The sequence below is a fragment of the Hetaerina americana genome, unplaced genomic scaffold (genome assembly GCF_022747635.1).
Source record: "Hetaerina americana unplaced genomic scaffold, ioHetAmer1.1.p SCAF_1, whole genome shotgun sequence".
Taxonomy (NCBI): domain Eukaryota; kingdom Metazoa; phylum Arthropoda; class Insecta; order Odonata; family Calopterygidae; genus Hetaerina; species Hetaerina americana.
The window spans coordinates 72,693,849-72,710,460 of NW_027286069.1; the positions used below are offsets into that span (position 1 = coordinate 72,693,849).

Here is a 16,612-nt window from a genome sequence, read left to right on the forward strand (position 1 = left end):
TAGAATTCAATTCATTGAATAGGGAATTGTTCTTTTAATGTTTATCTGACATTATATCTTATATGGTATGCTTGTACATAACTTGCAATTACTCTATGAATAATTTGAATGTGTTAACCATTAAAATGTTTTAATTGCAGGTGTGTCTAGCCTTCCAATCCTTGTCGGGTCGTACCCTTCATCCAGATGAATTGTTGATTGTAGCATCAGGTAAATATTAGAAATGATAAAGATGCATACTAGATTATACCTATATAATTTATAGTGGAAAATTGAATAATCAATACTACCTCCACTCATTTCCCAATTAGGAATTACTAATTTTTTGCCTAATCTCAAAAGTAATGTTTAGAGTGAAATCAATTTTAGTTTTAATAACATATGATTAATATAATGCTGGTAATGGTAATATTAATGCTTTGCCGTGCATTCTGAGTGCCATAGCTGCATCGTGAAGTTTAAGTACATAGTTTTCAATTCTTTACTAAGCCATGAAAAGATAAAGTGTTATTAAAGAATACATCTTAAGGGAAAAATGTTCAAAATGCTCCAGGTAAGGATGATATTCATGTAAGGAATAATGGCAATATAATAAATATTCAATGTTCCAGTAGGCATTGAATTAGTGCAGTGAATAGCAACTGGAACTTCTTTAAAAAACATAGAGGTATACTACCTTGATCAAAAATTTCCCGGAATTTATTCAGAAAATTAAAAATACAAGTTTATTCATCTAAATCTATATTGTCCCCTTCAAAGTAATCCCCATCGACTGCAACACACTTATGCCAGCGCTTGATCCAATCCTCGAAACATTTTTTATATTCGGTTTTCGGTATGTCCATCAGTGCTTCCTGCGATTTTTCCATTACTTCCTCTCGGCTGCTAAAACGCGTTCCCCGTAATGGTTTTTTAACTCGATTGAACAGAAAGAAGTCACAGGGAGCCAAATCAGGTGAATTCGGTGGCTGTTGGATGGTATTTGTTGCATTTTTCGTCAAAAAATTACGAATAATGATAGCACTGTGCGACGGTGCGTTATCATGGTGCAAAATCCACGAGTTTTCTGCCCACATTTCTGGTCTCTTTCGGCGAATTGCTTCACGCAAACGTCTCATAACGCCCAAATAATACTCTTTGTTTACTGTCTGGCCTTCTGGCAAAAATTCATGATGCACTACACCGTTGTAATCCATGAAAACCGTCAGCATTGCCTTCTTTTTTGACTGAAAACGACGTGGTTTTTTTGGTCTCGGCTCATTTGGTGAACGCCATTCACTTGCCTGATGTCTGGATTGCGTGTCGTACTCATAAACCCACGTCTCGTCTCCAGTAATGATCCTTTTGATGAATGTGGGATCGGATTCAGCCTCGCAAATCATGTCTTTTGCGACGTCAACACAGTCTCTTTTTTGCATGAAATTGAGGTCTTTTGGCACCAACTTTGCTGCTACACGACGGAAACCCAAATCATTAACCACAATGTCTTGGGCGGATCCATAGGCAATGTTCAAGTCCTCCGCTATTTCTCTGATGGTTAATTTGCGGTTATTGACCAACATTTCTTTTACTTTATCAATTTTTTCACCGACTTTCGATGTCGATGGTCTGCCACTGCGTTCATCATCTTCGATTGACTCACGACCACTTCTGAACCGCTCGTGCCACTGGTAAACGACCATTTTTTTTAGAGAATCGTTGCCGAAACACTTTTCCAACATTTCCAACGTCCGTGCGCCACTAAATCCGTTTTTTACGCAAAATTTAATACAAGTTCGTTTTTGCAAATTTAAATCCATTTCTGAAATTGTAAAAAATCGCCAACACACACAGAGATAGATGTACTCTTGGCTACGTAACTTTTGCAAATGTCTAATTATGACACTAAGATTTAAAGGGAATATCAACAACAGATGTACCAATTCAACAAAAAAACAGAACTCAAATCGGGACGATGGGAGCGCCACACGGTGGTTATTCCGGGAACTTTTTGATCAAGGTAGTATGTATGTAATAAAGAAAATAAATTTAAATGCAAGTGTATATTATTCAAACAATGTCGTTTATCTTTAAGAAACCCAATTATACTTTCAAAACAGTGCTGGAGCTCTACTGGGAATTTATTTGTGTTACCAAAATCAGGGAGCTGCATGAGGGTTGACTTGATAATCACTTTTCTAATATTAGATTTGATTTTTTTTATTATATTGTGAGCCACCTTTTACATATCTTGGATCAAAGGTTAATATCAGGGTAAGGGTGTCAGTTCTTTTCCTTGTGCCACCTTTGGTCTCCCAGAAAGATTTGTGATTTGTGAAATTACTTGGGTGAAGCTGATAGTCTCCACATTCACCTGGTTTGAACTCATTTGAATGAAATTAATGTCCTTGATTTTGAAACTTAGTTTCTTTGCTATCAAAAAAATATTTACCAAAGTAAGCCTTTACTCTTTGAAACCTGTCTATCATGAGTGGCTCATTTTTCCAGTTGGAAATGTTTTCCTTTTATTATGCCTTTGGGATTTATTTTGCTTTTGTATTTCCTTTGTACTATGCATATTTGTAAATGTGGTTTCTTACATTAATGGTGTTCAAATTGGAATAAAATTTGCAGGTATACTTGGGAGAGAAAGTGAAACTATTGATGGCTCAATGGAGAATAATCATCACTGTGTAGATGGTGAACCTAAGCAGCAAAAACATAGGCAGCAACGGGTGCCACGACAGTTGTGTGCAAATTTGACGAATGAGAGTGCCTTGCGAGTAGACTTTGAGCAGTTTTGTGCTATTGTGGCAGAATTCAAGGCAAGAGGCCATTTGGATTGTAAAACTCAATCTGGTGATACCAAGGCAAACATTGATAGAGAGATGAGAACTGAAGAAACGAAACCGTCCAAAGAGTTTGAGGAACTTTCAGAAGGTGTGATTTGTACAGTGAATACTTGTAGATTATTGGTTTTTGTGAGATACAATGGAGCAATACCTTAATTGGATTTGTGAATTCTCTTTGAATGTGTCTTGGGATTATTTATGCTGATATCCGCTAGTAAAATATTAGCTGTGTGAGCATATACATGCATGGGTGGATATGAAATAGCATGTGAGCATAAAACAGATAAAACTTCAGGCATATGGCTCAATAATTTCAGTACTATTAACATTTAAACTATTTACCATTGAGGTACACTTGTCGTTCATGTATAATTTGTATTTAAATGACATAATTAGCATTGAAGTGATGGAACTTGGCTGAGTTTCTTTGAAATACAGACTAGACATTTGTGCCTTTTTCACAAGTTCATCTGTGCTGAAAAATAAAATAGTATTAGTTTTAATTCAAAAGTATAATTTCACTTTTTATCTCCACTGACTGGTGTATACATTCTTCCACAAAAATTTTAACAAATCGAAAATGGTCACTCTTTCACTGTGTTTTGTGTAGATCGTACATTTTAATAGGTTTTACTCATAATTTAAGTTGTTACTTTAAATGTCTATGAAGTATATATTTTTTGTGGCTGTTTTCATGTTGAGTACACATGACTGAGTACATTTTACTGTTTGAACCTCAATGATTCAGTGCAAGTTTGCATAATGTTTAAAGCTAATTGCATTTAATTAAATGTTAATAACTTTTAAAAGGTCACAAAAATGTTATCTCACATGAAATAATATAATGCTATTTAAATTTCATGCAGATGAACTCTTCATAGTTCATTAACCAGAAGGTTGGTTTGATAGGAATAGGGCTCACTCACCTCATGCTAAACCCTAAAGCATGTGTAATTCATATATTAGGGTATGGGTGTCAGTTCCTTTCCTTGTGCTACCTTTGGTTTTCCAGAAAGATTTGTGCTTTCTAACATAACTTGGGTGAGGCTGATGGTTTCCACATTCACCTGGTTTGAACTAAGGCTCTTCTGTCAGCAGTTGAATACTCAGTGCATCAGTAAAAGAGTTTATGCTTTATAAATGGCCTTTTGAGTCTTATGGTTAATTAAAAAAGGGTTTTATTTTTTTGAAATATTGAGGTGACTAGTACTCTTAAATGAAGTATCCATATTAATCAAGGAAAATTGGTTTTGTGGATGTTTCAAAATAAAAGGATAAATTTTGGTGCATCATACAAGAATTATTTCTTTTGTAGATTTTTCTAATTTGACTATCTAGTTTTGTATCGTAGGCATGGGTATTTTTTATGATGTGAGCAAAAATTATAATTTTTGTATTAATTTATTTTTTTAATGTATTTTATTCATACTTTTGATAAATTTGAAAGGGAATAACTTGTGAACTCAAATGCCTAAGTCTAGTCCTCGAACTATAGTCAAAGGCTGTATTTATACTTGAAATTCATTTATATTAAAGTTGTATTCAGCAGTTTTTAGTTATTGAACTGGCATGGATCTAGTAAATAGGGTGCTTCCAGACCTCTACTTTTATTGGAGTACTGCAGAATAGAACATGGAGTTTGTCCAAATCTCAATTCACTTTTGTATTGACTTGCAATCCTGCATAAGCCTGCATACAGCATGCTGTTGAGGCATTTCCTAAATTATAATTATTTCAGCAAATGCATGTTTCTGTTAAGTGCATTAGGAGCATAAAATAACACTATTTTTTATTCCATCCACAAGCAGAAGGTATAGGTTACTTATCTGCCTTCCTTTGCTATTTAATACCATAATTCCTGCCATTTTGGTTATGCTGCAAAGATGAACATTTCAAACATGTTATAATGTTACAAACATGTGAAAGGGTGGGAAGAAATAAGGAGGGTGAAGACATATAGAAAGTGAAGCAGGTTAATCCCTTCATGAAAATGATAGGTATTTAATTCTATTTTTCATAGATATTTACATTATGAAACCCTAATAATGTCCAATTATGTTTCTTGCTAATTATGTGGGTTGTTTATCAGTACCTAATAAATATGTTAACAGTATTCTCTTTTGTTACCCCTTGCCAGAGACACTATCAAATTCTGTGGAAAGAGCAGCAGATTCCCAACATCACATTTTAGGTTTAGGTGGGAATGGGCAGACACTGTCAACAGCATTAACGAGGAATGAAGGAGAAATATCAAGACAGATAGATGTGTATCTAGGAGGTTCTTGTGGAGAATCAACGTGGAGAGAGGATGTTGCCATTCCCATTTTGAAGTGAGTACTGGAACTATTAATATCACTAGAGATTCAACACCTGTCTTAATGTGTTCAAAGCCAATGCAATTGGTCTCCAGTCATTGCATTTACTGTAACTAATGTAGTTTTACAGTAAATTTGTATGTTTTTTCAAATTTTGCAAATTTTATATAATGCAAATGTCTTTTATGTTTGTTAGGAACCATGGGTTGGCATGGTTTGATCCTCGGAGTGTTACATGGGCAGGGCAACGGCTTAGTCCTTTAGAAGCTGCTGCTATGGAAAAGTGCCTCTGCTTGTTATTTGTTATTACATGCAACACAAGAGCAGTCGCTGCCATGACAATGGTAAGTTTCTTTCATTTCTTTGCCATATGTGTGTTCATGTTTAGGTGTACATAATTCCTTAACTGGACTTGCATCATGTATTAACTATTATTTTGTTCCAGTTACTAATGCATTCAGAATACAAAATGTACAGCGGTTTTATTTTCAATCAGGGGTGCTATTGAATATCATGGTAAAGTAGAAAATGTTTGCATAGAAATTGATCATATCTCACCGGCAAATTAACTAACTAAAACAACTTCCATTTCTTCAGGTTCTTTGTCAGTGTCATAATAATTCATTCTCGGTGGTCACTTTAAGTCAAATTATTTTTAACAAGGTATCTAATGATATGAAAAATATGCCTACTCATCAACCTTATGTTTTCAGCAACTTTTTTTTCTTTTAAGTATTGCTCACTAGTGATTTCTAATGCTTTCCAAGCATGAAAGTCTGAGCTTAAGATACACTTCATTCACGCTCAAATATTTTAGGACACACATTTGGATTCCATCTGCAGGGTTCAAATTTGTATGACTTCTGATGAAAACTGCAATGGAATTGCAGTTAAAAATTTCCTTGGAAAGAGTATATTGTGCTATCTCAACATTTTTCTTCCATTAGGCAGAACAGATCATTCTAAATAAATACTATGATGTGCATGCTAAATTTTTAGTTCATCTCATGATTTATGTGCGATGATGTACCTTGTACCATGATTCAGTGTGTCTTAGCTGAAATTAGAAACTAGATGTCGAATCACTCATGCATTTCAGTGTTCTAGTATGATCATGTGTTATAGTTATTCTAGCTTGGCCAAAAGCCAAAATCTTGAAAATTTATAGCCAAAAGTTCTCTTTGTCCCACTGTTCATAAGTTGAAGTTGATGAATCATTTGAATTATCTAGGTTTAAATTTAGTGAGTGCTTCAGCTTTGATTAGTTCTTGTTTCTTGGACACCAAGATGTTTAAGTTGTGGCCCTTCATTATTTTTTAATTATTCTTCTCAAAAATTTTTCTATGCACTTAAATCAGAACCACTTTTTTTTAACTCATCTGGGGTTACAGTGATAAAATAATAATTTTATGGAAATGGAATGAAAGAATACATCCTCACAGAAAAACGCTAAGATGATGATGATTGAAATGAAGCTTGAAGGTTGTATGATTCTGGTTGAAAAAGATATGAAAACTAGAATGTACAATGAATTGGAGTTCTCCTACATCCCATTATTCCGGATCATCATTCTTTAAGAATTTATGCTCGAATTAGGAAAGATTTTATGAGTTATTATTTTTAGTGTATCATTAAATGTAGGCTTTGGATGTAAAGAGGCTTAACATTACTGCATTTCTTAGTTTTATCTAACAAGACACAACCTGATATCCCATTACACTTCTGTCTTTACATTAAATTGATCTTCAGTTCCACATACTTTTGACTTCCCTTCATTCTGTCCGGCACGCTTATCCTATTCATACACCATTCCTTGCTTGTTTGATGTTCTTCCCTCAATAGCAGTCGTCAGCATTCCATCACCAATCAGAATGCTTAAATCCATCTTTCCTGCCTCCTTTGAATTTCTCTTAACAATCCTCTCTCCTCTCCCACCATGCCTAGTATTCATTTGTTTGTTTTCCTTTCCGTACATTTTACCTTTTCCTTTCTTCTCCACACATTCTATAAATATGACAGAATAATATATTAGATGATATCAAAACAATTGGTGATTTCTTAAACTTCTCTGTCGTGAATCTTGCCCAAATTTGGACTTCCTTCAGAAAATCATGATGATTGCTAAGTGTACACTTCCAGACAGTCCATGGATATAATTAATGAAACAGCGGGTATTAAAAAAGTACATTTTTGATTAAATATTGGCCGGGGTGTCTCTTATCTCAACCCAATCCACCAGAATATTCTATGAATAGAAGGAGACTTCATCTAAAGTACAGGCCCTTTGAGCATCAGTGGATACATACTTTCAAGAAGATATTTGGGTTTTACAACTGTCTATATGTTGCTTGGGCAGATTTAGTTTAGTACCCTGAAAGAACAGTATGCAACTCTAGATTATTGTGTATATTTTTAATTGCCTTCGTGTTCATTGCCAATATTTTAAAAATATTATGAGTAAATGTGAACATTTAAGGTTTCCTAAGATAATCAGAGTTTGGGAAAAATCAACAGTTGGCTGATTGAAAAGGCTAGAAAATGGGGCTCATTGACTAAAGACAGCATATTCATGCCTACCTTTATCACAATTTTTAGAGAAGAAATGAAATGTTGCTACAGCTTTAGTGAAGTAAGATCTGGTGATTTCCGAGCATATATACTAAATGAAGTTTTCTCGGGTCTGCCACCAGGTTAGGGATTCCATGTAGACCGATGTTTCAAAGCTCGACTCTAGCATTGTCCTCGGGGCAGATGAGGGCCAACTCTGCATTTTGGCCATCATATATATGGCCATGGGTCAGGTGACTCATGATTGGTCTGTGGTGGAGGGAAAGATGTTGGAGCCCCCCGATTGGTTGCCATGGCAATGTGTTGCTTTCCTTCCTTCTTTTACCTTCCTCAGCACTGGTTTCGACGCATTTCTGAGTGAATTGCTGGAATATTTATTGAAATTATGACTCTCCATTTGTATTTCAATAGCTTCTTTAATCATCATCGGTGATTAAAGCAAACAGTGCATCTTATGATGGTTACGGAGATGACTGACGATGATTGAAGTACCTATTGAAATACAAATAGAGAGATGTGGTTTCAATGGAGATTCCAGCAAAAGAGTACTCGCTTTTTCTCACTTTACTCACTGGTTTTGTTTTTGTACTCTCTTTACTCAGCAGTTTTTAATATAACAACAGTTAAATGAAAAATAATCATGATGATTTTATTTTCACATGATTAAACAAAATGATTGCAGCATAGTAATACTTTTATTTATTCACCGGAATGCCCTTATAATATATTATTGTCTCTGCAAGTTTAGGAATTTTGTAGAAAAACAAATTTATGAATATTTCTCAAATATTAAAATCAATAAATATTATTTAGCTCGGTTAGTATTTGCATATTATTTACTTTTGGTATCAAAATATGTCTGAAATATTTAAAATAAATGCTGCTAACACATTATTAACATTTTGTTTATGTTCTCGCTACTATATGAGTTGTTTATGTACTAATATGTATGGGTGCTTGTATTATTTTTTATGCTTACATTTATTTATTTAGTATTAGACCAAAAACAGCTCTTGTTGGCCTTTACATTGGACTATTAACAATGAACATAATTACAAACACCTGAGCCCTAGGTGGAGGAAAACCCACTCTAGTGGAAATCAAACCCATGACCTTTGGGTTGGCAGACAAGGACGTTATTCCACTGCCACTGGGGCCAGCAATTGATTTCATGGATGATCAAGATGGTTATTTGAAAACCCATTATTAAAAATTGAATTAAATTGGAGTATTGTGCTTAGAATGGGTTTCTTTGCTCACACACTCATAGCCCATAGGTAAACTTGGCATACAATTCTTTGGTTTAATATATCTACAACAAATTAAAAGAAACCCTTTATTTAGGAATCCTTTGATCTAAATATTTGTTGTTGCATTTAATCCCCAACAGTCTCTTTAATTTTTCCACAGGCAGCACATTATGTAGGCCTTGAGTGTGAAGTGGTGCTCTGTGTTCAGAGGCTGACAGAAGACTGTGTCATTGGAGATGAAAGGGTAGGAATTATAAGTTATTACATTTTATACATATTTCTAATGATTACATACATAATCAGTTAAACATAAAAATTTACCCTTTTTATCTGGTATATTTTTGTTTGGGATGGGGTAGAGCATTGGACTATTGGCTGGAAGGCCCAGGTTCAATTCCCTGGCATGCCTCTGGGCACTCTCAGCTTCACCCAAGCTGTGTATTTTTTCTGGTACCAGGACTTCCTGGGAAACCATAGGCAGCACAGGGAAAGAATCTGTCCCCTCTACCCTAATGCGTGAATTTCACAGGTAGTTGGGCTTAGCTTAGGGGGAACTCTAGCATCAACTATCAAGCCAACCTTTGGATTGATAACTGTGTTTATTTTTTTAATCTAGTGTAAGCAGTGATAAAAAGCAATATCTTTTTAGCTCTGATCAAGATATGCGCATGTTATCAATGATCACCTGCATTATCCTACCAAGTCAAATTAGGATTTGTGGTTTACTTGGCAGCATGTACCTTGATCCCCATGTAATCTGTTATGTATCATTTAAGATTTAATATCTATTTGGCAGTATGGAACTTTGTCTTTTGAAATGCAAACTCCTCTTCTGGGATGGAAAATCTGCCTAGACCTCAATGACCTAATCTCGGCTATATAAGTATTAGGGCCACTGCATAAACTATTGCTAGACTTCACTTAAATGATTCTCTCAGTGAGTAACTTTTTCCCAATGAACCAGGATTTGTTGTGGTCATATTTTCAGTCAACTAAGAGAGTCATATAGTGTTTGACAATGAAAGTAATGGGGAAGATAAGATGAGCCTTGATGAAGGAGGGCAAACTGTGGAGTACATAAAACAGTTTGATTGAAAGATTTCAGGTGCTTCAATCTTAAGGAAATTCCATACTTAACCATTGAAATATTGGTGCTGACTAACACGATGACCAAGTGGAAACTTCAGAACTCCTGATTGGATTCAAAATATTTTTGAGGACATATTGAGAAAATTTGTCAAAACATTTACAAGCTGTAGAACAATAGTGAAAATGGCTATGAAAACTAAAAACTTGGTTCTGCAGAAAGTCCATACTAAATTCCCAAATCTTACCTTTTTCAACTCTGTAGATCCTTGCCATAGCTCTCATGATGAAAGTAGTTGAGTTGCCAGAAATCTTCAGGAAGGAAGTTAGTGCACAACATATTTAGTATTCTGTAGCTTTTTTGTTTTTGAGTCATAGTACCATGTCATGACTTAGAATTTCATTGTAGGGCTACATATTTCAACTATTTCCTACTCGACAACTTGTAGCATTTTTTGAACCTTGTCACTTGCTGTTTTAAAAAATAATTGGTGATATTTCTACCTCAATAGGTTGAAAGTATAAAGGTTCAGTTCTCTAAATCATAGAATCCTTACTTTTATTTTTGCAAACATTTTCAAGCTAGGTTCATTAATACGAGGAACTAATGGAATTATGATGTATATAAAATATCCCCTATTACCAAATGAGTATCCCCCATTATCCTATTGTGAATCAAAACAACATTACCCTTTGAAGAAAGCAGTGACCTGTTTAGATTCCATGTATAATGCATACTCTAAACATTTTGTAAAATGATCACCGAAAGATATGCATATCTACATATTAAATATAGAATGTTACAGTTGTGGTCAGTAAGTTCAGCATGTGTAAAATGTTTACAATTAATTCAAAACTTGAAGAAATTTCATTTAATACCACACTAGTATTTAATAACTTAAAAATTTCTCATCATTTTCATTATTTTTATGATAAAAATATGATCGAACTTCTCCATATTTTTTATGTTGTTTTGCTGTTATGTTTTAATCAATGGCCACATAAACTCAGTATGCCTAATCGTGTGAGTGCTGGAGCTATGGACTGAGTGACACCGAGTTGGCGCATTCATACGCATGTACATTCTAATATGCATGTCCTCAAAGTACATGTACATTGTGCCCACGTCCAACAAGTCTTTTTATAATAATTTTGATTTTGACCTATGAATCCCAAAAAGGTATAAGCGTCCTGGTTTCTACCAACATATTTGATGAATTTTCATCACCCAATTCTTATTATTGTATGAAATAATGTTTACATGTAAGCATTCTGACTCCCTGATAGCACATTGTAATTCAGTCGGCAGCCTCAGTTTCACTCAAGCTGTGTGATTTTTCAGTTACCAGATCTCCCTGGGAAACTATATCTAGCCCAGGGAAAGGAACTGGCCCCCGTACTCTGATGTGTGAATTTCACATGCCGTTGGACTATTGGGTGAACTCTATCATCACCTACCAAACCGACCTTAGGATTGATTGCTGTGTTTATGGTTTTTTTTATATAATAATTATAAAAATGGAAATGGTTTTCAATTATGTTTCACTAAAGCCTAACGTATATTTTTAGTTGTCAGCGCAGGCAATCAAGGACTACAATCGTGCACGTATGTACCTACTGGACCTGGCTTCAAGAGAAGGCATTCCTGTTTTTGCAGAAATCTCTGAAGCCGTGGAGTGTGCTGCATCTAAGTGTCAGGCTCTACAGCTGCGGTAGCAGTCTTGTGCTTCATCAGTAACCCATCCAATTTTGAGGCTGTTATTGGTCCTAAAGTGACCATTTCTGAAGTTTCAACCTGTTGATTAATGGTTTCAGGTAGCTTTGTCAAATAAACATGGCGTCCAACCCTTGTAGGTGTATAAAATCTTATTGCTGGCACCGTAACCAAATACAGGGTGAATATTTATGTATACATGAATAACAATTTGATATTTGAGCAGTAGTTTTTTAAATATTTATATACATTTATGGTGTCACTTGAGCACATTAACTATGAAAATTCTAAAATATCAGGTGGTAGCAGAACATCAGCTAATTAATTAAAGCTATGCGAGAATGAAATGAGGAAATAATATTTCTCCCTAAGGTGCTTATTGCAATCCTCAAAAGAAAGGTGCTTTAGTTCATTCAGTCAGTTAACTTAATTAACTGTTTCATTTACATCTCTTCTATATGGTCCAGCACATTAAACTGTATCATCAAAGTGGTTAACAGTGCCTGTTTTGTCAAACTGTTAGACAAGATAAAATTATTATAGATTTTGACCTAATTTGTAAATTAACTTGTGAACATCCTTTCATTTAAATGATTTGGGGAAATATCTTCTCAAGAACAACTGAATTATTAATTAATAAGGTGCAAGTTAAATTTTTGAGTTGAAGAGTTTTAAAATCTAATTGATTGGGCACTGTCATTCATCCCATAAATTAGTGACCTAACATTGCTAAGACTTTATAAGTAGCTACAGAGACTGATTTTAATTTAGTGAGGTGCTAAGTCTCTAATTTGTTTTTTATTGTGATTAATTAAACTAAATCTTGTAAAGTGTGTTAATTAATGATCTTGTTTTGAAATTTTGTCATCTCAAAGTATTTGAATATATTTGACTTCGTAATATGCAGCTCAGGTCATTAGTAAAGCATTTTAGAGTAGCATAGTGATTTCAGCAGCTTTTACTGCATAGTGAAGGGCAGCCAACTTTAAAGAAAAACCTCACCTCATTTAATAGTTGTTTTTACTGAGTGGAAGTAATTATCTGGTTTTAACTTTGGCAACTAATACTGTATAATAGAAAGACATAATGTGACTCCATGGGCAGCACCTTTGCTGAAGAACTTGTCTCATGTAGACAGAATTGTGTTGAATGTGAAGGAACCAGCTTTATTGGAAACTAAGCTATTTGTGAGTGTGCTGAATGAATGTTATTTTTTTTACCCAAAAAAAGTTCACAGTGGAGTAAAATCCAGACTGGAAGTTTCATCTGTTTAAAAGTGTCTTTATATAGTATTCACAAAAGGGTACAAAGAAGAAAACTCAATAATATCTCATATTTTGTTATTATTGAATATTAACATACGTGGTTCCTTGGATGAAGATATTTTATGTTGAGAATAAGTTTTTTATGTGCTATGGATAAGATCCTGCAGATATTTATACCCATATTCATAATACATCACTGTTTTTTCACATTTAAGATCACTAATTCATTCCCTTTACTAACACCCATCCCTAGGAGATTATAACTGTTTGAAAATGTTATTTTAGTTGTTAAACTTTAACTAGTCTGGTTAATTACCATTTTTATTTTCCATTTGGATTAATCATTATTGATTTTTATAAATATTATTTAACTACCACAAATATTATTTTCTAACATCACTACTATTCTTATTTTGAGTAAATGTCAATATTATTGTAAAAGTGATTTCAACGAATCAATGTTGTGGAAATCAAATGCTAATTGCATCTTTATTTTTCTAAAAATTTGGGCAGCTGTTTGTTTTAAATAATTATTTTATCCATATTTTAAATGATGAAATTATGAATATATTTTCCAGAGTTGTTATGACTATAATGCTATACCTCTCTTATATTTTAAGCTAATCATGTTTTGTAGTAATATTTTGATCATTATTCACATGTGAACAGGCAAACTGAATTGTCTCAATAATTTATACACTAATTGAACTATCTGTTATAACATTTACTAGTGTAACTATTTGTTCAACATCAGTAAAACGTCAATATTATACCATGTGAAGAAAAATGTTGAAGAAAGAAAATGCACCAGACCAGCCTTTTAAATGCTGGATTGTTGTTGCTCATAGACTGACTACTTGTTTCATAAATCCTTATATGTTTTCATTTAACAGATTATTTCATCATTCTGTCATTAAAAAAATATAAGTTACATTGAAATGGTTCTTTTTTCTCGATGGAAATCCTTCTATCTTCATTGGATAATAATTTTACTTGCATTCTATTTTCATTTTTTTACAATGCATGGAAAATTTTTATGCCTAAGTCTATATTTTAAGATATTATTTTATCATAACAACATGCCCTACATAAAATGGAAGAAATAGCTCTACAATGCTTGTATCCACGCTTAGTAAAATTAAACAATATCACATTAATAAATAAATTGTTTATTGAGGCATATTTCATTAGCAAGAGGTGCTGAAAAACTTATGTTGAGTTAAAATTAGATACATGGAATTAAAATTAATGTAACCATTGCAATTTAAAATTGCCAATTGAAATTATTTGTAAATGATTATGCACTAGAAAGGAGATCTAATCCATATCTAGTGCATGTAGCTTTCTAAATTAAGTTCAATTAATTTTAGGGAATTGACAATAATTTTACTGCCACGTACACAACCAAAGCTTTCAATAAATGATGTTCTACCAGTTAACTGATCAGGAAAAAGGAGTCACCTCTGAGCATGTAGCATTATTTCAGAAGGAATTGTTGAGAAGTTACATTAATGAAAGTAATTATTTACCATAGATTATTGGAGGGACATGGGAGCCTATTTATTATTGTGTTCAGTTACCTACTGAATGAGGGACCAAGTTCAATTGCCAGTGACCTTGGATACTCTCAGGTTCACCATAACTGTAGAATATTTCAGATGCCCTGTATTTTTGGGCAGCCATTGGTAGTATGAGGATAGAACCGGCTCCACTACCCTGATGTCTGAATTCATAAATTGTTGATGCTAAGCACAGGGTGAGCTGTTAATTAATTATCTTCCAAACTACGTGATCCACAAAAAAATAAATCAGATTTGTCCACAAGAAACCCTGGAAGTAACACACCCGGGTGTGTTTTAGAGGGTGATTTCACACCAGATTCCTAAAATTAAGGAAAAAGTCCAGAGAGATAATCTGGAAAATGATTAGTAGCTCCAAAGAAAGACATTGTAACAAACCACCTCAAACTGTTGTAATTGAGAGCTGAAATGCACCCTTGTTGTCAAAAATATATTTAAATTGACAAGAGAAAATGGGTTAAAATGAATGCACAAATTTACAAAATTTTATATTTGGTTAAATTTATCATATAAACTATGAAAACTCATGTTTTCAAAATGTATCCAGGAAAGTGATAGTTTTCCCTTCTTCCCATCAACTTCAATGTTGAAAAATAGTGCCTGTATGTATAATTAACCATAGTAATAGTACTTACCTATAGTAATTTAGTTGTTCACATTTTCTGTTTAGTAACATAGGTATGATTAATAGCTAAGATCTGAAAAGCATCAAATGATACTGATGAAATTTTTTTTTTCAAATACTAGCCACTAATCTAATGTTGTAGTGCCTATCTTGCTAATGAATGTCACTTGAAGAATATGCTAAAACCTGATGGTGTATTGGATGAACTTGGATGATTAAGTTTTGGAGACTGAAAAGAACTTATTAAATTAAAAATAAATCCTTAGGACAATTTAAGTGATAATAGATTGAAATGCTATCATTCAGAGGAAAATTTCAATCAAAATCTGATCAGATTTGACTTTGGTTAATGTGTCAGAGTGAAGTGCATTATCTTTGTGTGTTAGAATGCAAACATAAGAAAATCTCTACTTTAAAGGGAACTCCTCAAGAGTATATTTTCAATTTTCAAGTTTATAAATGATGCGAATATTACAGAAAAATAAGTACCATTTCACCAGCAGCTGAAGTGCTGCTCAGGATCATTAGTAATAGGATGGAGAGGACAAATGTTCACTTCTGGAATTATCAATTTGAGTTCAGAGGTTATAAGTGATACAAACCATGAAATATTAGGTATGGTAGGGTAGAATAGAGGATTTTTGGGAGTAATCCAACAGAGGCAGAAAAGGTGACTGAAGAGCATTTTGATATGCGATAGAATGTTGAAGACTGTGACAGTTGGGAGACTACAACGTAAACAAGGAAGAGAGAGGAAATGAATAAGCATTATTGATGGAATGAAAGGATGTAGAATATATGCAGAATTGAATAGGGTTGTATTCTAGTGTGGGATTATGTTATATTGGGAGAGAGTAAGGAATGGTAGGTGCAGTGTGTTTGGTTGTTAAGTTTGTGTTTATCCAAAACCTACCATAAAAAATAGGATTCCAAATAATAGAAAATGTTGCGGAAGCAATGGATACTTCATAGTTGCCTCTTGCAGACGAGTTTAGAAAACTCAATCACAGTCTAAACCAAAATTGTTGTATGATGAAATTTTCAGGGATTTTATGCCGAGTAGACAATTTTACATGAAGTATTTCAAAATCTACCAGAACATTTTGACCTCTTAACAACACGGTTTATTCTTTAGCTCAGGTTTCAACCCCAGTATTGATCAGAGGTTAAGCTCTGATTAAGACCAGAAATTCCTATTAATGATTATTTCACTTATGGTAATTCAGTCGATAGCTGACAAATGATTTTTCAAGAGAATATGCTATGCCAAGGAAAGTATCTCGTATTTGCGTCACCATAAATTTGCTTTAATAGTTCTTTAAAATTTCTCATATGATAACCAGTGAGATTTCGTTTGCTTGGAAAATTTAATGACTAT

The 16,612-nt window shown here is 33.7% G+C and overlaps 1 protein-coding gene across 4 annotated transcripts in view; it reads left to right on the forward strand.

Moving 5' to 3' along the window:
- Window positions 1-13,968, forward strand: part of raw (NDT-like domain-containg protein raw) — a 136,076-nt gene extending 122,108 nt beyond the window's left edge. For all 4 annotated transcript variants that reach the window (XM_071591312.1, XM_071591305.1, XM_071591326.1 and 1 more), the window contains 6 exons: window positions 141-210; window positions 2,614-2,919; window positions 4,969-5,161; window positions 5,343-5,490; window positions 9,125-9,208; window positions 11,620-13,968. In XM_071591312.1, the coding sequence (XP_071447413.1) occupies window positions 141-210; window positions 2,614-2,919; window positions 4,969-5,161; window positions 5,343-5,490; window positions 9,125-9,208; window positions 11,620-11,766 (948 nt within the window). In that variant the 3' untranslated portion in view covers window positions 11,767-13,968. The remainder of the gene's footprint in view (window positions 1-140; window positions 211-2,613; window positions 2,920-4,968; window positions 5,162-5,342; window positions 5,491-9,124; window positions 9,209-11,619) is intronic.
- Window positions 13,969-16,612: the final 2,644 nt, after the last annotated feature.